This window comes from Suncus etruscus, chromosome 4, assembly GCF_024139225.1.
Source record: "Suncus etruscus isolate mSunEtr1 chromosome 4, mSunEtr1.pri.cur, whole genome shotgun sequence".
Lineage (NCBI taxonomy): Eukaryota > Metazoa > Chordata > Mammalia > Eulipotyphla > Soricidae > Suncus > Suncus etruscus.
The window spans coordinates 18,881,936-18,895,661 of NC_064851.1; the positions used below are offsets into that span (position 1 = coordinate 18,881,936).

Genomic DNA, 13,726 nt, shown 5'->3' on the forward strand with positions numbered 1-13,726 from the left:
TGTTCCATTAGGGTTGGGAGATGGATGGTCCCCCTGCAGTCCTGAGCATAATGGCACAGAGCACCTCCATACAGAGGATTCAACGGCTGATCGACTCTGTCCCACTGACTAATCTGCTGCTGACATTACTCTCAACTTCCTACAGAAAGGTAGGTGTCTGAGACCATTGACAGTTGGGAACCTCTTAAGTACTAGAATGAATGTTTACAATCATCTTTATAGTTCAAACTTATGGTTATTCCTCTCATTATTAAATAATGAGAAGTCAGCAAAAACATGGTACTTTTCTCTTTCCCCTCTTTTATCCTTAGTTTTTGTTGCAATGATGGGGACCTGTACAAATGTGATTTTAGTGATATTCACTTGACTGGGTTTTGTACCCTTTGAGCTGTGATGCTGTGAATTCTTTTATATAGTTGTGATGCTAATGTACATTGAATCACAGTGTACCAGAAATCATACCCTTTGATGTTGCTCTTGGGGGATCATCAATGGCAGGGCCACCTGGATCACACTCTGTATCTGGGCTGGTGGCTGGTGAGCTCATAGGTTTACAAGTGCTTTACAGGTATGAAAGCACTAAGGTTACTATGGAGCTATCTCCAGGACCTACAATGAATTTTATTTATTTATTTATTTTGGATTTTGGGTTACACCCAGCGATACACGGGTTACTACTGGCTCTGTGCTTAGTAATGCTCCTGGCAGGCTAGGGGGACCATATGGGATGCCGGGACTCAAACCACCTCTGACCTTGGTTGGCTATGTGCAAGGCAAACACCCTATCGCTGTGCTAGCTCTCTGGCCCCCTTACGATGAATTTTACAATGTTTCAAATAATTTGAATCATTGTTTGATGTGTGTGGGGATATCTGATAATGTTGAGGATTAGCTACTCCTTTACTCCCCAGGAGGGGGATTAGGTTGTGCTGGGAATTGAACCCGAGACTCTAGCATGAAAACTTGCACTCCAGCCCTTTGCTCTTATTTCCCCAGCTCCAGGCTAGGCTCCTTGATTTGTGATAATTAACTCATTGATTTATTTTAATGGGCCTGCTAAAGTAAAAACTAGTAGACATTATAGTACTTTCCTTTCAATTCTTGATAGTAGGTTTTATTTGTTTGTTTGGCTCTGTCAGTTTGTAGTTACTCCTGGCAGGCTCAGGGAACTATCTAGTATGCCGGGTATTGAACCTGGATCAGCCGTGTGCAGTGCAAACACCTTATTCACTATGGTATCGCTCTGGGTCCCATCAAATTGGAGTGTTTTTGTTGGAGAAAGTAATGAGAATCGTAAAGGAGTTGAGGGGTAGATATTAGAAGAAATTCTTGAATTTGGGATAAAAGAATAAGACATAGGGGTGGGGGAAACATTTTTATGTGGTGAATGAGATGGAGTGTGATGGATGACTCTATTTTGTGATCGTTAATTTCAAAAACCTTGCATTTTCCTAGGCTTGTGTCTTGCAGCGTCAGAGGAAAGGTTCTATGAGCAGTGACGCCAGTGCCTCCACTGACTCAAACACCTACTATGAGGATGATTTCAGCAGTACGGAGGAGGATAGCAGCCAAGGTAGAGGCCTTGCTTTTCTGTCTCCCAGGAGACAAGCTATAGTAACAAAAACTTTTCCCAGTGGGAGTCCTAATTTGCTACTTAATCTTTCTCCTGTGTCGAATGGACCTTGATTGTGTGCAGTCAAAAATGACAGTGCCTCATGCAATGCTTCATAGAGTGTGTTGTTGATCGCTGAGTGTGGGATGGTAGAACTGTTAGCAAAGCCATGGTCACTTTTCATTCTTTATTTTCCCAAATTTAAAAATAGCTCATTTCCTCTGCCCCAGTGTGTAAACCTAAAGTTCCTTCTTTGGAATCCTTGAAAAAGTTTTACTGAGATAAAATTTTTATATAATGAAATCTCGAATTGAAGGTTATTTGTTAACTTAGGTACTGTTCCAGAGCAGATGGATGAAACTTTTTAAATGTTATTTTGTTACTTTTTCTTCAGATGATGACAGTGAGCCTATTTTGGGGCAATGGTTTGAAGAGACCATCTCCCCCAGTAAAGAAAAAGTGGCACCTCCACCTCCTCCTCCACCCCCACCCCTGGAGAGCTCACCTCGAGTTAAAAGCCCTAGCAAGCAGGCCTCTGGGGAGAAAGGCAACATTTTGGCAAGTCGAAAAGATCCTGAATTGGTAAGTGGAGAAATTAAAAAGGGGTGAAAAGAAAAGCAAATTATTTGAGCTGAAACATTTGTAGGCTATATAGAACTACAGTGTTTAAAGGTATGTTTTGCTTAGAACCGAGCATATTATGTTGGATTAAATATTTTAGGGCTGGAGCAATAGCACAATGGTAAGGCATTTGCCTTGCACGTGGCCAACAGAGGACTGGCCCTGGTTCGAATCCTGACAGCCCATATGATCCCCTGAGCCTGCCAGGAGTAACCCCTGAACCCTGCCGGGTGTGATCCAAAAAACAAACCAAAAAAAATGTTTTTATACTGAGTCTAGAGCAGTGCTTCTCAATTATTTTCTGTCATGCTCCCCTAGGAAGAAGAAAACATTTTTCATGCCCACCCCCTCGTGACTGTAAATAGTATCTTTATTTAAAAAAACCTGCAAACCAAAAATATATAAAATAATTTGAACTGATTTTTTAATCAGAGGTGATGTCTGGATTAATGGCTACACTGAGCATGTTTTGCAATGCATAGCTTTTCGAAGCGGAGTTTGAAGCAGGACACAGCAACTCTCAGCTCCAGAGACATAGAGACATAAACACAGGGCTTAGCTTGTTATGACAGTGTTTGCCCAGGTCAAACGCACCCCCTTTACAGAGCCTCGGTGCCCCACTATTTGAGAAGCACTGGTCTAGAGTGATACAGTAGTAGAGCGTTTGCCTTGCTCAAGATGACTTCAGGCAAGTTCTATCCTCAGCATCCCATTTGTCCTACCAGCCCACCAGGAGTGATACCTGAGTACATAGTCAGAGGTAAGCCCTGAGCATCACTGGATATTGCCTCAAAACAATTTTGGCAATATTTTTCAGTTCCAAGAGTTAGCATAGATTTTGAAATTAGAAGTGAGTTTGAATCGTACTTTTATTACTTATTGACTTGGTGACCAAGGGCAAGAATATTAACTTGTCCAAAAATCAGTTAGATCTTCTATCATATGGATTGATTGTACTTGTTTCAGTAAGTGTTGGAAGGAATTAAAGTTCTTAGCATATGTCTGGAGCATCTTGAATTCATTTTTTGGTTTTTGGGCCACACTTAGTAACTCAAGGGTTACTCCTGGTTCTGCACTCAAGAGTTAATCCTAGCAGGCTGGGGGATGTGGAACATCATTAATTCTTTTTTTTTTTTCACCTCTTTTTGTGGGGGGAACCCCCATCCAGCGGTGGTCAGGGGTTACTTCTGGCTCTGTGCTCAGAAATAGTTTTTGGCAGGTTCTGGGGACCATATGGAATGCCAGGAATCAAACACAGGTTCGTCCTGGGTCGATTGTGTGCAAGGAAAATGCCCTACCACTATGCTTTCTCTCTGGCCCATTAATTCTTGCCTATGTTCAATTAGTATTTATCGTTGGTGACCTACTCTGTGTCACCCATTCTTTTTGAAACTGTTTTAGTGAATAATTCAGCTGGACTTTAGAGAAATAAAAATTCTGTCTATGCAATATTTCATGAAGTCTGTGCTATCTATCCAGGCCCGATCTCCAACTTTTAAGAAGTTTTTCATGGGTTAAAAAGTCATCTTGGGGCCAGAAAGATAGCATGGAGGTAAGGTGTTTGCCTTACATGCAAGAGAATGGTGGTTCAAATCCCGGCATCCCATATGGTCCCCTGAGCGCTGCAGGGTATGACCCAAAAAAAATAAAATTATCTTATATGCCAGAAAATATGGTAAATCACTTTAGATGAAGGGCTCATTCTAGCTCTGTGCAGGAATGAAAAGGGAGTGCCCTCTGGTGATTCTCAGAAGAGCATATGTGATACCATGGTCAGCAGTATACAGAGCACTCTCCTTAACCCCTGTACTATCTCTCTGGTCATTTAATATAGAAATAAAGGGGAACTCTTCACTTGAGTGATAATAAAGGCTTCAGAATTGAACAAGCCAATAACAAAGTTAGACAAGAAAGATCGGATTTTAGAGAAATAAAAATTCTGTCTATGCACTATTTCATGAATTCTTTTTTATTAAGCTGCATACATTTTGTGTGACTGGTAGAATTATATAAAACATATGATCATAATTAAACTTTATTTCTTTGTATGGGTTTTGAAATCCATTTCTGTAATTCATTTTGTTTGCCATATGAGATTTGTCATATTTTATTCTTTATATGTGATTTTTAGAAGCGCTCTAGGCTCATAAATTTGATGAGTTTTTTGTGTACTTTTTTTAGTTTTTAGGTTTGGCTTCCAACATTTTGAACTTCATTACCTCTTCCATGCTGAACTCTCGGAACAATTTTATTCGAAACTATTTGAGTGTATCTCTTTCAGAGCACCATATGGCCACCCTGGCCAGTATCATTAAGGAGGTGGACAAAGATGGACTTAAGGGTCAGTAGACAGTATATATATATATATATATATATATATATACTTAATAGATTTTTTTATTGTGGTGGTGTTTGGCTTTGGGCAGGGTGTGTGATAAGTCAAGTAACAGCTTGAATGATTGGCTTTTCTGTTTGCTTACAAGGTTCATCAGATGAAGAATTTGCTGCTGCTCTTTATCACTTCAACCATTCTCTGGTAACTTCTGACCTTCAGTCACCTAACCTACAGGTATATATGTACTTGATGAACATAAGGTCCATATTTTTTCTTGGTAGAACAGGCCTATTTATTAAGCACTTTTTTAATCACTGCAAAGACCGCAAAGAGTGAAAGTTGAAAGGCTTCTGGGGCCCAGGAGATGCTTCAGTGGTCTAGAGCCCCAGGTTGATCTTTGGCATGATTGTCTAAGTATTACTAGGAGTAGCCTTAACACAAAAACAACACAATGTGATAGTATGTACTTGACTATGCAGTGCTGGGGATCAAACCTGGATCTCCCACATGCAAGTATAGTCTCAACTCATTGAGCCACCTCTTTGGTCCAGAAAATGTATTCTTCCTTCTCAAGTAGTCTGTAAGTTTAAAGAAAAGCAAATGCTATGAAAACAAACGTGTCATGAGGACTAGAGCGATAATACCCTGAGGAAGGCCTTGCACATAGCCAATTGCATTCATCCCCAGCATCCCATATACTCCCTGGAGCACAGCCAGGATCCCTGGGTTCAGAGCTAGGAGGAGCAAGCCTGTGGCTCAAGCACTCCACCCCATCAGAACAAAACAAAACAATTCCACTCATGACTACAGAAAAGTAAACAAAAATCACCAGTGGCTAGTTTTTTTGTGTCTGGGTGAGGTGGTTTTGGCCACACCCAGTGGTGCTCAGGAGTTATTCCTGATTCTGTGCTCGGGAATTACACCAGGTAGTATTCAGGGGCTTACTGGGGATTGAACTCTGTGTTGGTGTTGTGCAAGACTCTACTATCGCTCCAGGCAAGTGGACAATTTCTTAAAATATGGCTGGTTTATATAGGAACTATTAATAATAACATCAGTAATCTGAGAAACAAAACTTTAAATTTTATGTTTTTCTCTTTTGTTGAGCAAAATGATTTTTCCCCCAAATCACTTTTTTTTTTTTTTTTTTTGGTTTTTGAGCCACACCCAGTGATACTTAGGAGTTACTCCTGGCTATGCACTCAGAAATCACTCTTGGCTTAGGGAACTGGGGGCTCGAACCACGGTCCATCTTAGGTTGGCGCATGCAAGGCAAGCACCCTACCACTTGCACCACCACTTCGGCCCTCCAGATCACTTCTTAACTTGACTTTTTTTTTTTACCCAGCTTTCTTTAAAGCCTTTCTTTATTAAAAAGTAACAATAGGGAGCACTGGTGCAATAGTTATAACCTTTTGGTCTTATTTCCTGTCTTTCCTAATGGTCTCTTATCTTTCATGCCAGAATACACTGTTGCAGCAGCTGGGAATTGCTCCTTTTTCAGAGGGTCCTTGGCCTTTGTACATTCACCCTCAAAGCCTCTCTGTACTTTCACGCCTCCTGCTCATCTGGCAGCACAAAGCTGGCTCTCAAGGTGACCCTGATGTCTCTGAATGCCTGAAAGTGTGGGATAGGTAAGATATCTATGAGAGAAATCCTGTATAGAAAGTTATTTACTTTTTCAAGTTTGTCTACCTTATTTGTAGTAAATACTTGACTCTGAGACTATATGACTGTATTTTAGATTATGTATGATGTAGTGAGAGTTGTGTGTGATGAGCTGGAAGACATGCTGTTTATTTGTTGTTTTTGTTTTCGGGCCACACTCAGTGGCACTTGGGTTACTGCTGGCTCTGCACTCAGAAATCACTCCTGGCAGATTCGGGACCATATGGAATTCTGGGAATTGAACGTAGGTCCATCCCAGATTGGTCACATGCAAGGCAAATGCCCTACCACTGTGTCCTACCACTCTGGCCCCAGCTATTCTGTTTAAAAAGTTAAAATACGCCAATTTTGGTTATAGAAACACTCTTTCACACATGAGGTATTTAGAAACATTTAAGAAACTGAATCTAAATCCTCAGTGTAACCATTTTTATTCTGATTTGGTGTTTTGAGAGGGACCAGGGACATTTACTTCATGGGTATTTGCTTTAGATAATTTATAGGTGTTTTTGTTTTTGGACCACACCTGCAGTGCTCAGTTACTCATGGCTCTGCAGAAATTGCTCCTGACAGGCTTGGAGGACCATATGGGATACTGGAGATTACGGGTTAGCTGCGTGCAAGGCAAATGCCTACCACTGTGCTATTACTCTGGCCCCAATTTATAGTTGTTTTTTTTTTAACTTAGGGGAAACTCAGATTTATCACCTAAATTCTCTTTAGCTGGGACCTATATTTGCCTTTTTTGTTTAAGTGTTTAATGTCTAGAGCTGTTTGTTTTTCTGAAAAGCTTTGCTTTGGACTCCCATTTCTATGATAAAATAGCTCTACTGTTGGATTTGAGAAATTAATTCTCTGAATATCAAAGACCTAATCTGCTTTTCCTGGTGAGTCTTACGGAAAGGGTCTAGTAGGTGGGGAGATACTTTGAGGGAGTCCATTCATTATTAAAACATAAATCTTGCTAATAACGATAGATGATAGAAGTAGTTGACTACATTTGGAGGAGTGAAGGGGAATAATGAAGAAGAGTCATAAAAGCTCTTCTGGGGAAAAATAGAGGGCAAAATAAATCTTTTTTTGGACTATATCTGGCAATGCACAGATGTAGCATCTGTGAAAAACTTAGTTTTTCACTTAGGCATCTCTTTTGACAATGTTCAGGACCATATGGTGGCCCAGGATGAACTTTGGGTAAAACAAAAGCCTTATTTACTATATTAGCTCTCTAACCTCTGTCTAGGTTTATTAATGAAAAGAAACAAAACCACTGGAAAAGTTAGCAGTTGCATACTTTGTCAGAAATGGCAGGATGGGTGTTAATACTTGGAGCCAAAGTTGGGAAAACTGAAGAATTCTTATAAATGTATTTAGTGGCTTACTCTGATATTTTAACAGTTGACATTTAATTTTTATCTTGTCTAACCTGTATCCTTTTGTCTTCCTTAATTTGGTATCTTAATCTTGGCGCTTAAGTTGTTTAACTTTTCAGCACTTGATAATGTGGCTCTTGTTATAGTCTGTCTTTCCACATCAAACTTCTCTTTCCTCTGTGCTAGGTTTTTGTCAACAATGAAGCAGAATGCCCTGCAAGGAGTGGTGCCCAATGAAACTGAAGATTTGAATGTAGAACACCTGCAGCTGCTGCTTCTCATTTTTCACAACTTCACTGAAAAAGGCCGAAGGGCTATATTGACCCTTTTTGTGCAGATCATTCAGGAGCTGAGTGCCAGCATGGATACTCAGATGCGCTCTGTGCCTCTCATCCTGGCTCGTCTCCTTTTAATTTTTGATTATCTGCTTCATCAATACTCCAAAGCCCCTGTGTATTTGTTTGAGCAGGTACAGATGAACACATTCTCTTTGCTCTACCAACTGTTATTTAGAACTTGATCCATTTCAAAAGTTACCATGCACCAAACCGCATTGTTCTGGTTACTTAAGATTTTGGAAGTTCATCATAGCCTTAGGAGGGCCATTGTGACTTGTGTTTATGTACTTACACTTCATATTTTGCTAGAAGCAATGATTGGATATGATGTGCCTGTTAAAATTGCATTAGAGGCTTTGTTTTCTTGCTTTAACTAAATTCTGCTTTTTACTATCATGTAGCAGTGTCCCAAGTCTTCACTTTGGATGAATATAGTTCCACTTTGAACAGTGCAGTGCAGCCAAAAATCAGCCCATGAATTTTCACTCCTTAAAAATCTTAAATACAGCTGTACTTTTGCTATATGCAGTGAATTGATTTTCAAACACTCTCCACTCTACTAGCATACCTCTCTGCAGATAGTAGAATTAATAGAAGCCTCAGATTTTTTGTATGATTCATGCAGTTCAAATCCATGTTGTTCAAGGGTCTGCTAAATTTTTTAAGTGGTTGAATGATGATTGGGTAAGAAGTTTTAATTTCTTGTTTTTGGACCATACCTGCCAGTGTTCAGAGCTTATTCAGCCCTCAGGAATTGGTCATGTACAAGGCAAGTGCCCTCCCCACTATAGTGTCTTGCTGGTCCTATATTAAGCAGGTCTTTTTTTCACATCTAGGTAATTTGTGCTTAGCAATTAAGATAGTAAGATCTTAGGTTTTTAGGACTGAATAATTTTTTCAAGGTAGGGGTGGATTTTTTGGCCATACCCAGTGGTACTCACTCACGGCTCACTTCTAGGTCAGTGTTCAGGGATCACTCCTGGCAGGATTCTGGGAACCCTGTGGGCACCAGAGATGAAGCCTTGGTTAGCTGTGTAAGGCACACACTAACCCACTGTGCTCTCTCTCCAGCCCTCTTAGTTTCCCAGACTTTGATTTGCCAGTCTATTAACTTGCTGAAGTGAGATAGTGGAATGGTGACTGTGTTCTCTCTTTTTTGACATGAATATGTATATTTTAAAAGGTACAACATAATCTTCTAAGTCCACCTTTCGGTTGGGCAAATGGATCCCAGGACAGCAGTAGCCATCGGGCAACCGCACCTCTCTATCATGGATTTAAAGAAGTAGAAGAAAACTGGTCAAAGCACTTTTCATCAGGTCTGGAAGATTATCAGTAACAGATTGATCATATTCACATTCTTTCTGGTGGGAGTGGATTTAAAACTTGTAGAGTCCTTAAGAATCTTTGACTATTTGGCTTTTAGGCCACACTTTGAGGATAGAGGTGTTCTGGGATTACTCCTAGTTCTGTGCTCAGGGGTCACTCCTTATAGTACTCTGGGTACCATAAGCATTGTTGGAGATTGAACTCAGTTTGGCTTCATGCAAGGCAAGTACCTTATGCACTGTACTATATCTTTAGACAGCTCTCTAGATGGTGAATTTCTTTGGATTTAAAGCATTTTAGAAATATGTGCTCAAGATACTCTATATTTACTTAAAAACTAAACCCATTGGGGCTGGAGCCATAGAATAGAGAGGTAGGGTGTTTGCTTTGCACACAGCCAATATGGGTTCAGTTTCTGACATCTTATATAGTCTCCCCAAACACTGCTGGCAGTGATTCCTGAGTTTGGAGCCAAGAGTAAGTCCTCAGCATTACTGGATGTGACTAAAATAGTCGATAACAAAATAAAACCTAAAACATGTAAGAAACAAGAACTGAAGTCTTGTTTTTTTTTTTGTTTTTTTTTGGTGGTGGTTTTTGGGTCATACCCGGCAGTGCTCAGGGGTTACTCCTGGCTCCATGCTCAGAAATTGCTCCTGGCATATGGGACGCCAGGATTCGAACCGATGACCTTCTGCATGAAAGGCAAACACCTTACCTCCATACTATCTCTCCGGCCTCTGAAGTCTTGTTTTTTAAGTATATGATTCAAAGCCTGGGCTAAATTTCCTATACATCAGAGCATATTAATGGTAGTTGTGTTATTTTCTCCATTGTTTATTGTGGCTACTGTTCCTTCTAGTATTTCGCTTTTGTCTTTTTGTTTTGGGAACTATACCTGGTGGTGTTTGGGGGATAGGAATATATTTGGACTCTGTGCTTAGGGATGACTTCCAGCGGTGCTCTTAGAACCATGTGGTTCTGCATGTACCACAAGTACCTTAACCACTGTACTATTTTCTGGCCCCAAATTGTCCATTTTTTTCTCCAGGCCAGGCAGTACAACAGGCAGTGTGCTTACTTTACACTTAAACAACTCAGGCTCAATCCCTGGTACTTCATATGGTTCCCCGAGACCTGCTTGGAGTGATACCTGAGACAGGAGTAAACCTTGACCACCTCTGGGTGTGGTACCAAAACCAAACAAATCAAAGTAAAATTGTCCATTTCTTTTTCTTTTTTTTTGGGTGGTGGGGGGCAATCCGGTGACACTCTGGGGTTACTTCTGGCTATGTGCTCAAAAATTGCTCCTGGCTTGCGGGACCATAAGGGACGCTAGGAAACGAACCCAGGTCCATCCTGGATCAGGGCATTCAAGGCAAATGCCCTGCCTCTGTGCTATTGCTCCTGCCCCTATCCATTCTTTTGATGAGGAGATGTTTATGTTAATGTTTAGTGCATTTAGTTTCATTCTGGAATTGTTCAGTGTTACGTATATTTTTGTGGAAGTTCTAATCATGTCTCAATCTGAGTTGACTACCACTGGGACTGTTTATTATGTAGTTTCTTTGGAACTGGGGAAGTAACATTCATCTGTAATACCATCAGTGTAATGATACAGTTTTGTTGATTAACTTTAATTTTTTTTTATTTTGGGGAGGGCACACCTGGTGATGTTCAAGGCTTGCTTACTCTTGGTTCTGCACTAGGAATTACTCCAGGTTCTCAGAACCACATGAGATGCTGGGAATAGAGCCCCAGGCAGCCATGTACAAGGCAAGCACATTAACCACTGTCATATCACTCTGGCCCCTGTTGATTGACTTGATGATGGTGTCGCCCTCTTGTTGATTCTTATTAACAGTGGTTCTGAACTGGGGTGTGGTGGGGAGGGCGTCTTTTGTTTCCACCACAAAAATGGGTATTTGGCTCTCCCTGGGAACATTTGGTTGTCAACATTGAGAGGATGCTGCTGACACCTGGTGGTCTACGTAAAACCAGGATGATGCTAAATAGCCTTTAGTGTAGGCTGAAAAAACATTTTCCATTGGCAACCTTCCATTAAAAAAAACTGTGGTGGGCCAGTGACCTTCACTTTGCAGTGTTCAGGGCTGGCTTCTGTTTGTTACCAAAGGAACATTTCTGGTGGGCAAGGGATCCAGGTGCCAGGGATTGAACTTGATTTGGCCATGTGCAGGCAAGTGCTCTGCCCTCTGTACTATCTCTCTGGCCCTATTGGAAGTCTCTGTTGCTTGAGACATGCAACATACCCAAATGGTGCCCAAGACACTGTTTCATTATGTGTTTGCTTTTGGATTTATGTTTGGCCATTTGTTGTGTGTGTGTTTCTTTCTTTTGGACTCCCTCCTCCCACCCCCACATTTATTTAGTGACTATGAATTGTGTCTAAAAGATTAAAAAGTTAAGATTGTCATGCATAGGACAGCATCCCACAGTAAGTTATTTTTATCTGAGCCAGTAGAATCAACTTTGGAGCACTCTGCTCTAAAGATTTAGACTACATGTTATATTTTACACTTGTTGAAAAGAATTGAAAATAAAGAACTTTTGTTTTTCAGATGCTGTCCCACAACCCAGATTCTATTGTGTCCTGTCTCCAGAAGCCTCAGAGGACGATTTGAACCGACTCGATACTGTGGTATCAATAATTTAAAATACCCCATTTTTCATGTTGGTCAGATATTCTGCACCAAGTTTAGCTTATCTAGGGGGAAAAAAATTACTACCTTACTATAGTGAGAGAATCTGGTCAATATTTGGATTTGAATTTTATTTATTTATTTATTTATTTATTTATTTATTTATTTATTTATTTATTTTTGGCCACACCCGGCAGCGCTCAGGGGTTACTCCTGGCTGTCTGCTCAGAAATAGCTCCTTGCAGGCATGGGGTACCATAAGGGACGCTGGGATTTGAACCAACCACCTTAGGTCCTGGATTGGCTGCTTGCAAGGCAAACGCCACTGTGCTATCTCTCTGGCCCTGAATTTATTTTGTTTTTATTTTAGTTTTATTGTTGTTGTGTGGGCCACACCTGCCAATGCTTAGGACTCTGAGATCAGGAATCACTCCTGGCAGGCTTGGGGGACCAGCTGGGAGCATCAAACCTAGGTCTGTCAAATGCCCTAATCACTGTACTATTGCACCGGCCCTATCTTTTATTTATTTACTTACTTATATTTTGTTTCAGGGCCACACCCAGAACTGCTCAGGGCTTACTTCAGACTCCTTCTTGACAGGGATCTTTCCTAGCAGGCTTGGAGACAGAGACCATTTGGGGTGCTAGTGATTGACCCTAGATCCACAGTGTGCAAGGCAGTCGCCTTACTGCTGTACTATTGCTCTGGCCCCAGATTTGAATTTATTCTTAGAATATTCTTCATTAAATTTATTGGGTGCTGCCTTTGCAATAAGGACTATTCTCCTGGTAGATGACATTTCTTTTTTTAATTTTTTTTTTTTTTGGTTTTGGGGCCACACCTAGCAGCACTCAGGGGTTACTCCTGGCTCTGCATTCAGAAATTACTCCTGGCATACTCGGGGACCATATGGGATGCCAGGAATTGAATGTGGTCTTCCCCCGGTCAGCTGCGTGCTAGGCAAATGCTCCACTGCTGTGCTATCTCTCTGGCCCGGTAGTTGACATTTTTAATATAGTAGTATTGAAAACTATATTAGCATTTGTCCCATGTAATTTTTTGTTTGTTTTGGTTTGGGGCCTACCCAGCAATGTTCAGGAGTTACTCCTGACTCTGTGCTGGGGATCAATGCTGGCAGTCACTCAGTTCAGCCATGTGTAAAGATCTATACAATCGCTCCAGCCCTTCTGTGTGAAATTTTTGTTTGGGTTTTAGGCCATACCTGGAGGTGAAGGTGGGGAGGGTGCTCAGAGATAACTACTGGTAGTGATTAACCTTGAGTTCAGGTAGGCCTCATGCAAAGCAAGGATTTTTCCCACTGAGCTCTAGTATCCATGCAAAATACTAGGCCGAGTATGTTGCCTTATACCAAAGCCTGCAGTTTTGTGTTCGTAGTAGCCCATAAACTCAGTGAAGTCCCTAATTCAGAACCTACTGCATTGAGAAATTAAAAGCTATAGTTGAAACTTATTTTATTATTTTATTAATAATGAACTTAAGAGATAGTATCTGCATTGTAGGAATATTTTTTTTTATTTTTTATTTTTTTTTTACTTTAGGCTTGTGATGTTCTTTTTTCCAAACTAATCAAATATGATGAACTTTACACTGCACTGACAACCCTACTTGCAGCTGGCTCCCAGCTTGATACAGTCAGGAGAAAGGAAAACAAAAATGTCACAGCTCTGGTAAGATCATGGAACCATGCAGTCACTATGAGTTTGGGATGTGCTTTTTAATTAGGGAGCAGTTTGACCAAGAACTTCTGAATCTAATCATAATCAGTTAC

At 40.7% G+C, this 13,726-nt stretch overlaps 2 protein-coding genes across 2 annotated transcripts in view; one reads left to right on the plus strand and one right to left on the minus strand.

Annotated features, from left to right (window-relative positions):
- The window catches only part of HTR6 (5-hydroxytryptamine receptor 6), a 742,605-nt gene that overhangs the window by 408,377 nt on the left and 320,502 nt on the right, over positions 1 to 13,726 (minus strand). The gene's annotated exons all lie outside the window — the stretch shown is intronic.
- UBR4 (ubiquitin protein ligase E3 component n-recognin 4) overlaps positions 1 to 13,726 on the plus strand; it is a 123,764-nt gene that overhangs the window by 22,907 nt on the left and 87,131 nt on the right. Inside the window, 10 exon segments of the mRNA XM_049772526.1 lie at positions 12 to 149; positions 1,456 to 1,573; positions 2,007 to 2,194; positions 4,415 to 4,574; positions 4,717 to 4,802; positions 6,033 to 6,202; positions 7,796 to 8,078; positions 9,131 to 9,266; positions 11,856 to 11,935; positions 13,497 to 13,625. Of these exon segments, the coding sequence (XP_049628483.1) occupies positions 12 to 149; positions 1,456 to 1,573; positions 2,007 to 2,194; positions 4,415 to 4,574; positions 4,717 to 4,802; positions 6,033 to 6,202; positions 7,796 to 8,078; positions 9,131 to 9,266; positions 11,856 to 11,935; positions 13,497 to 13,625 (1,488 nt within the window).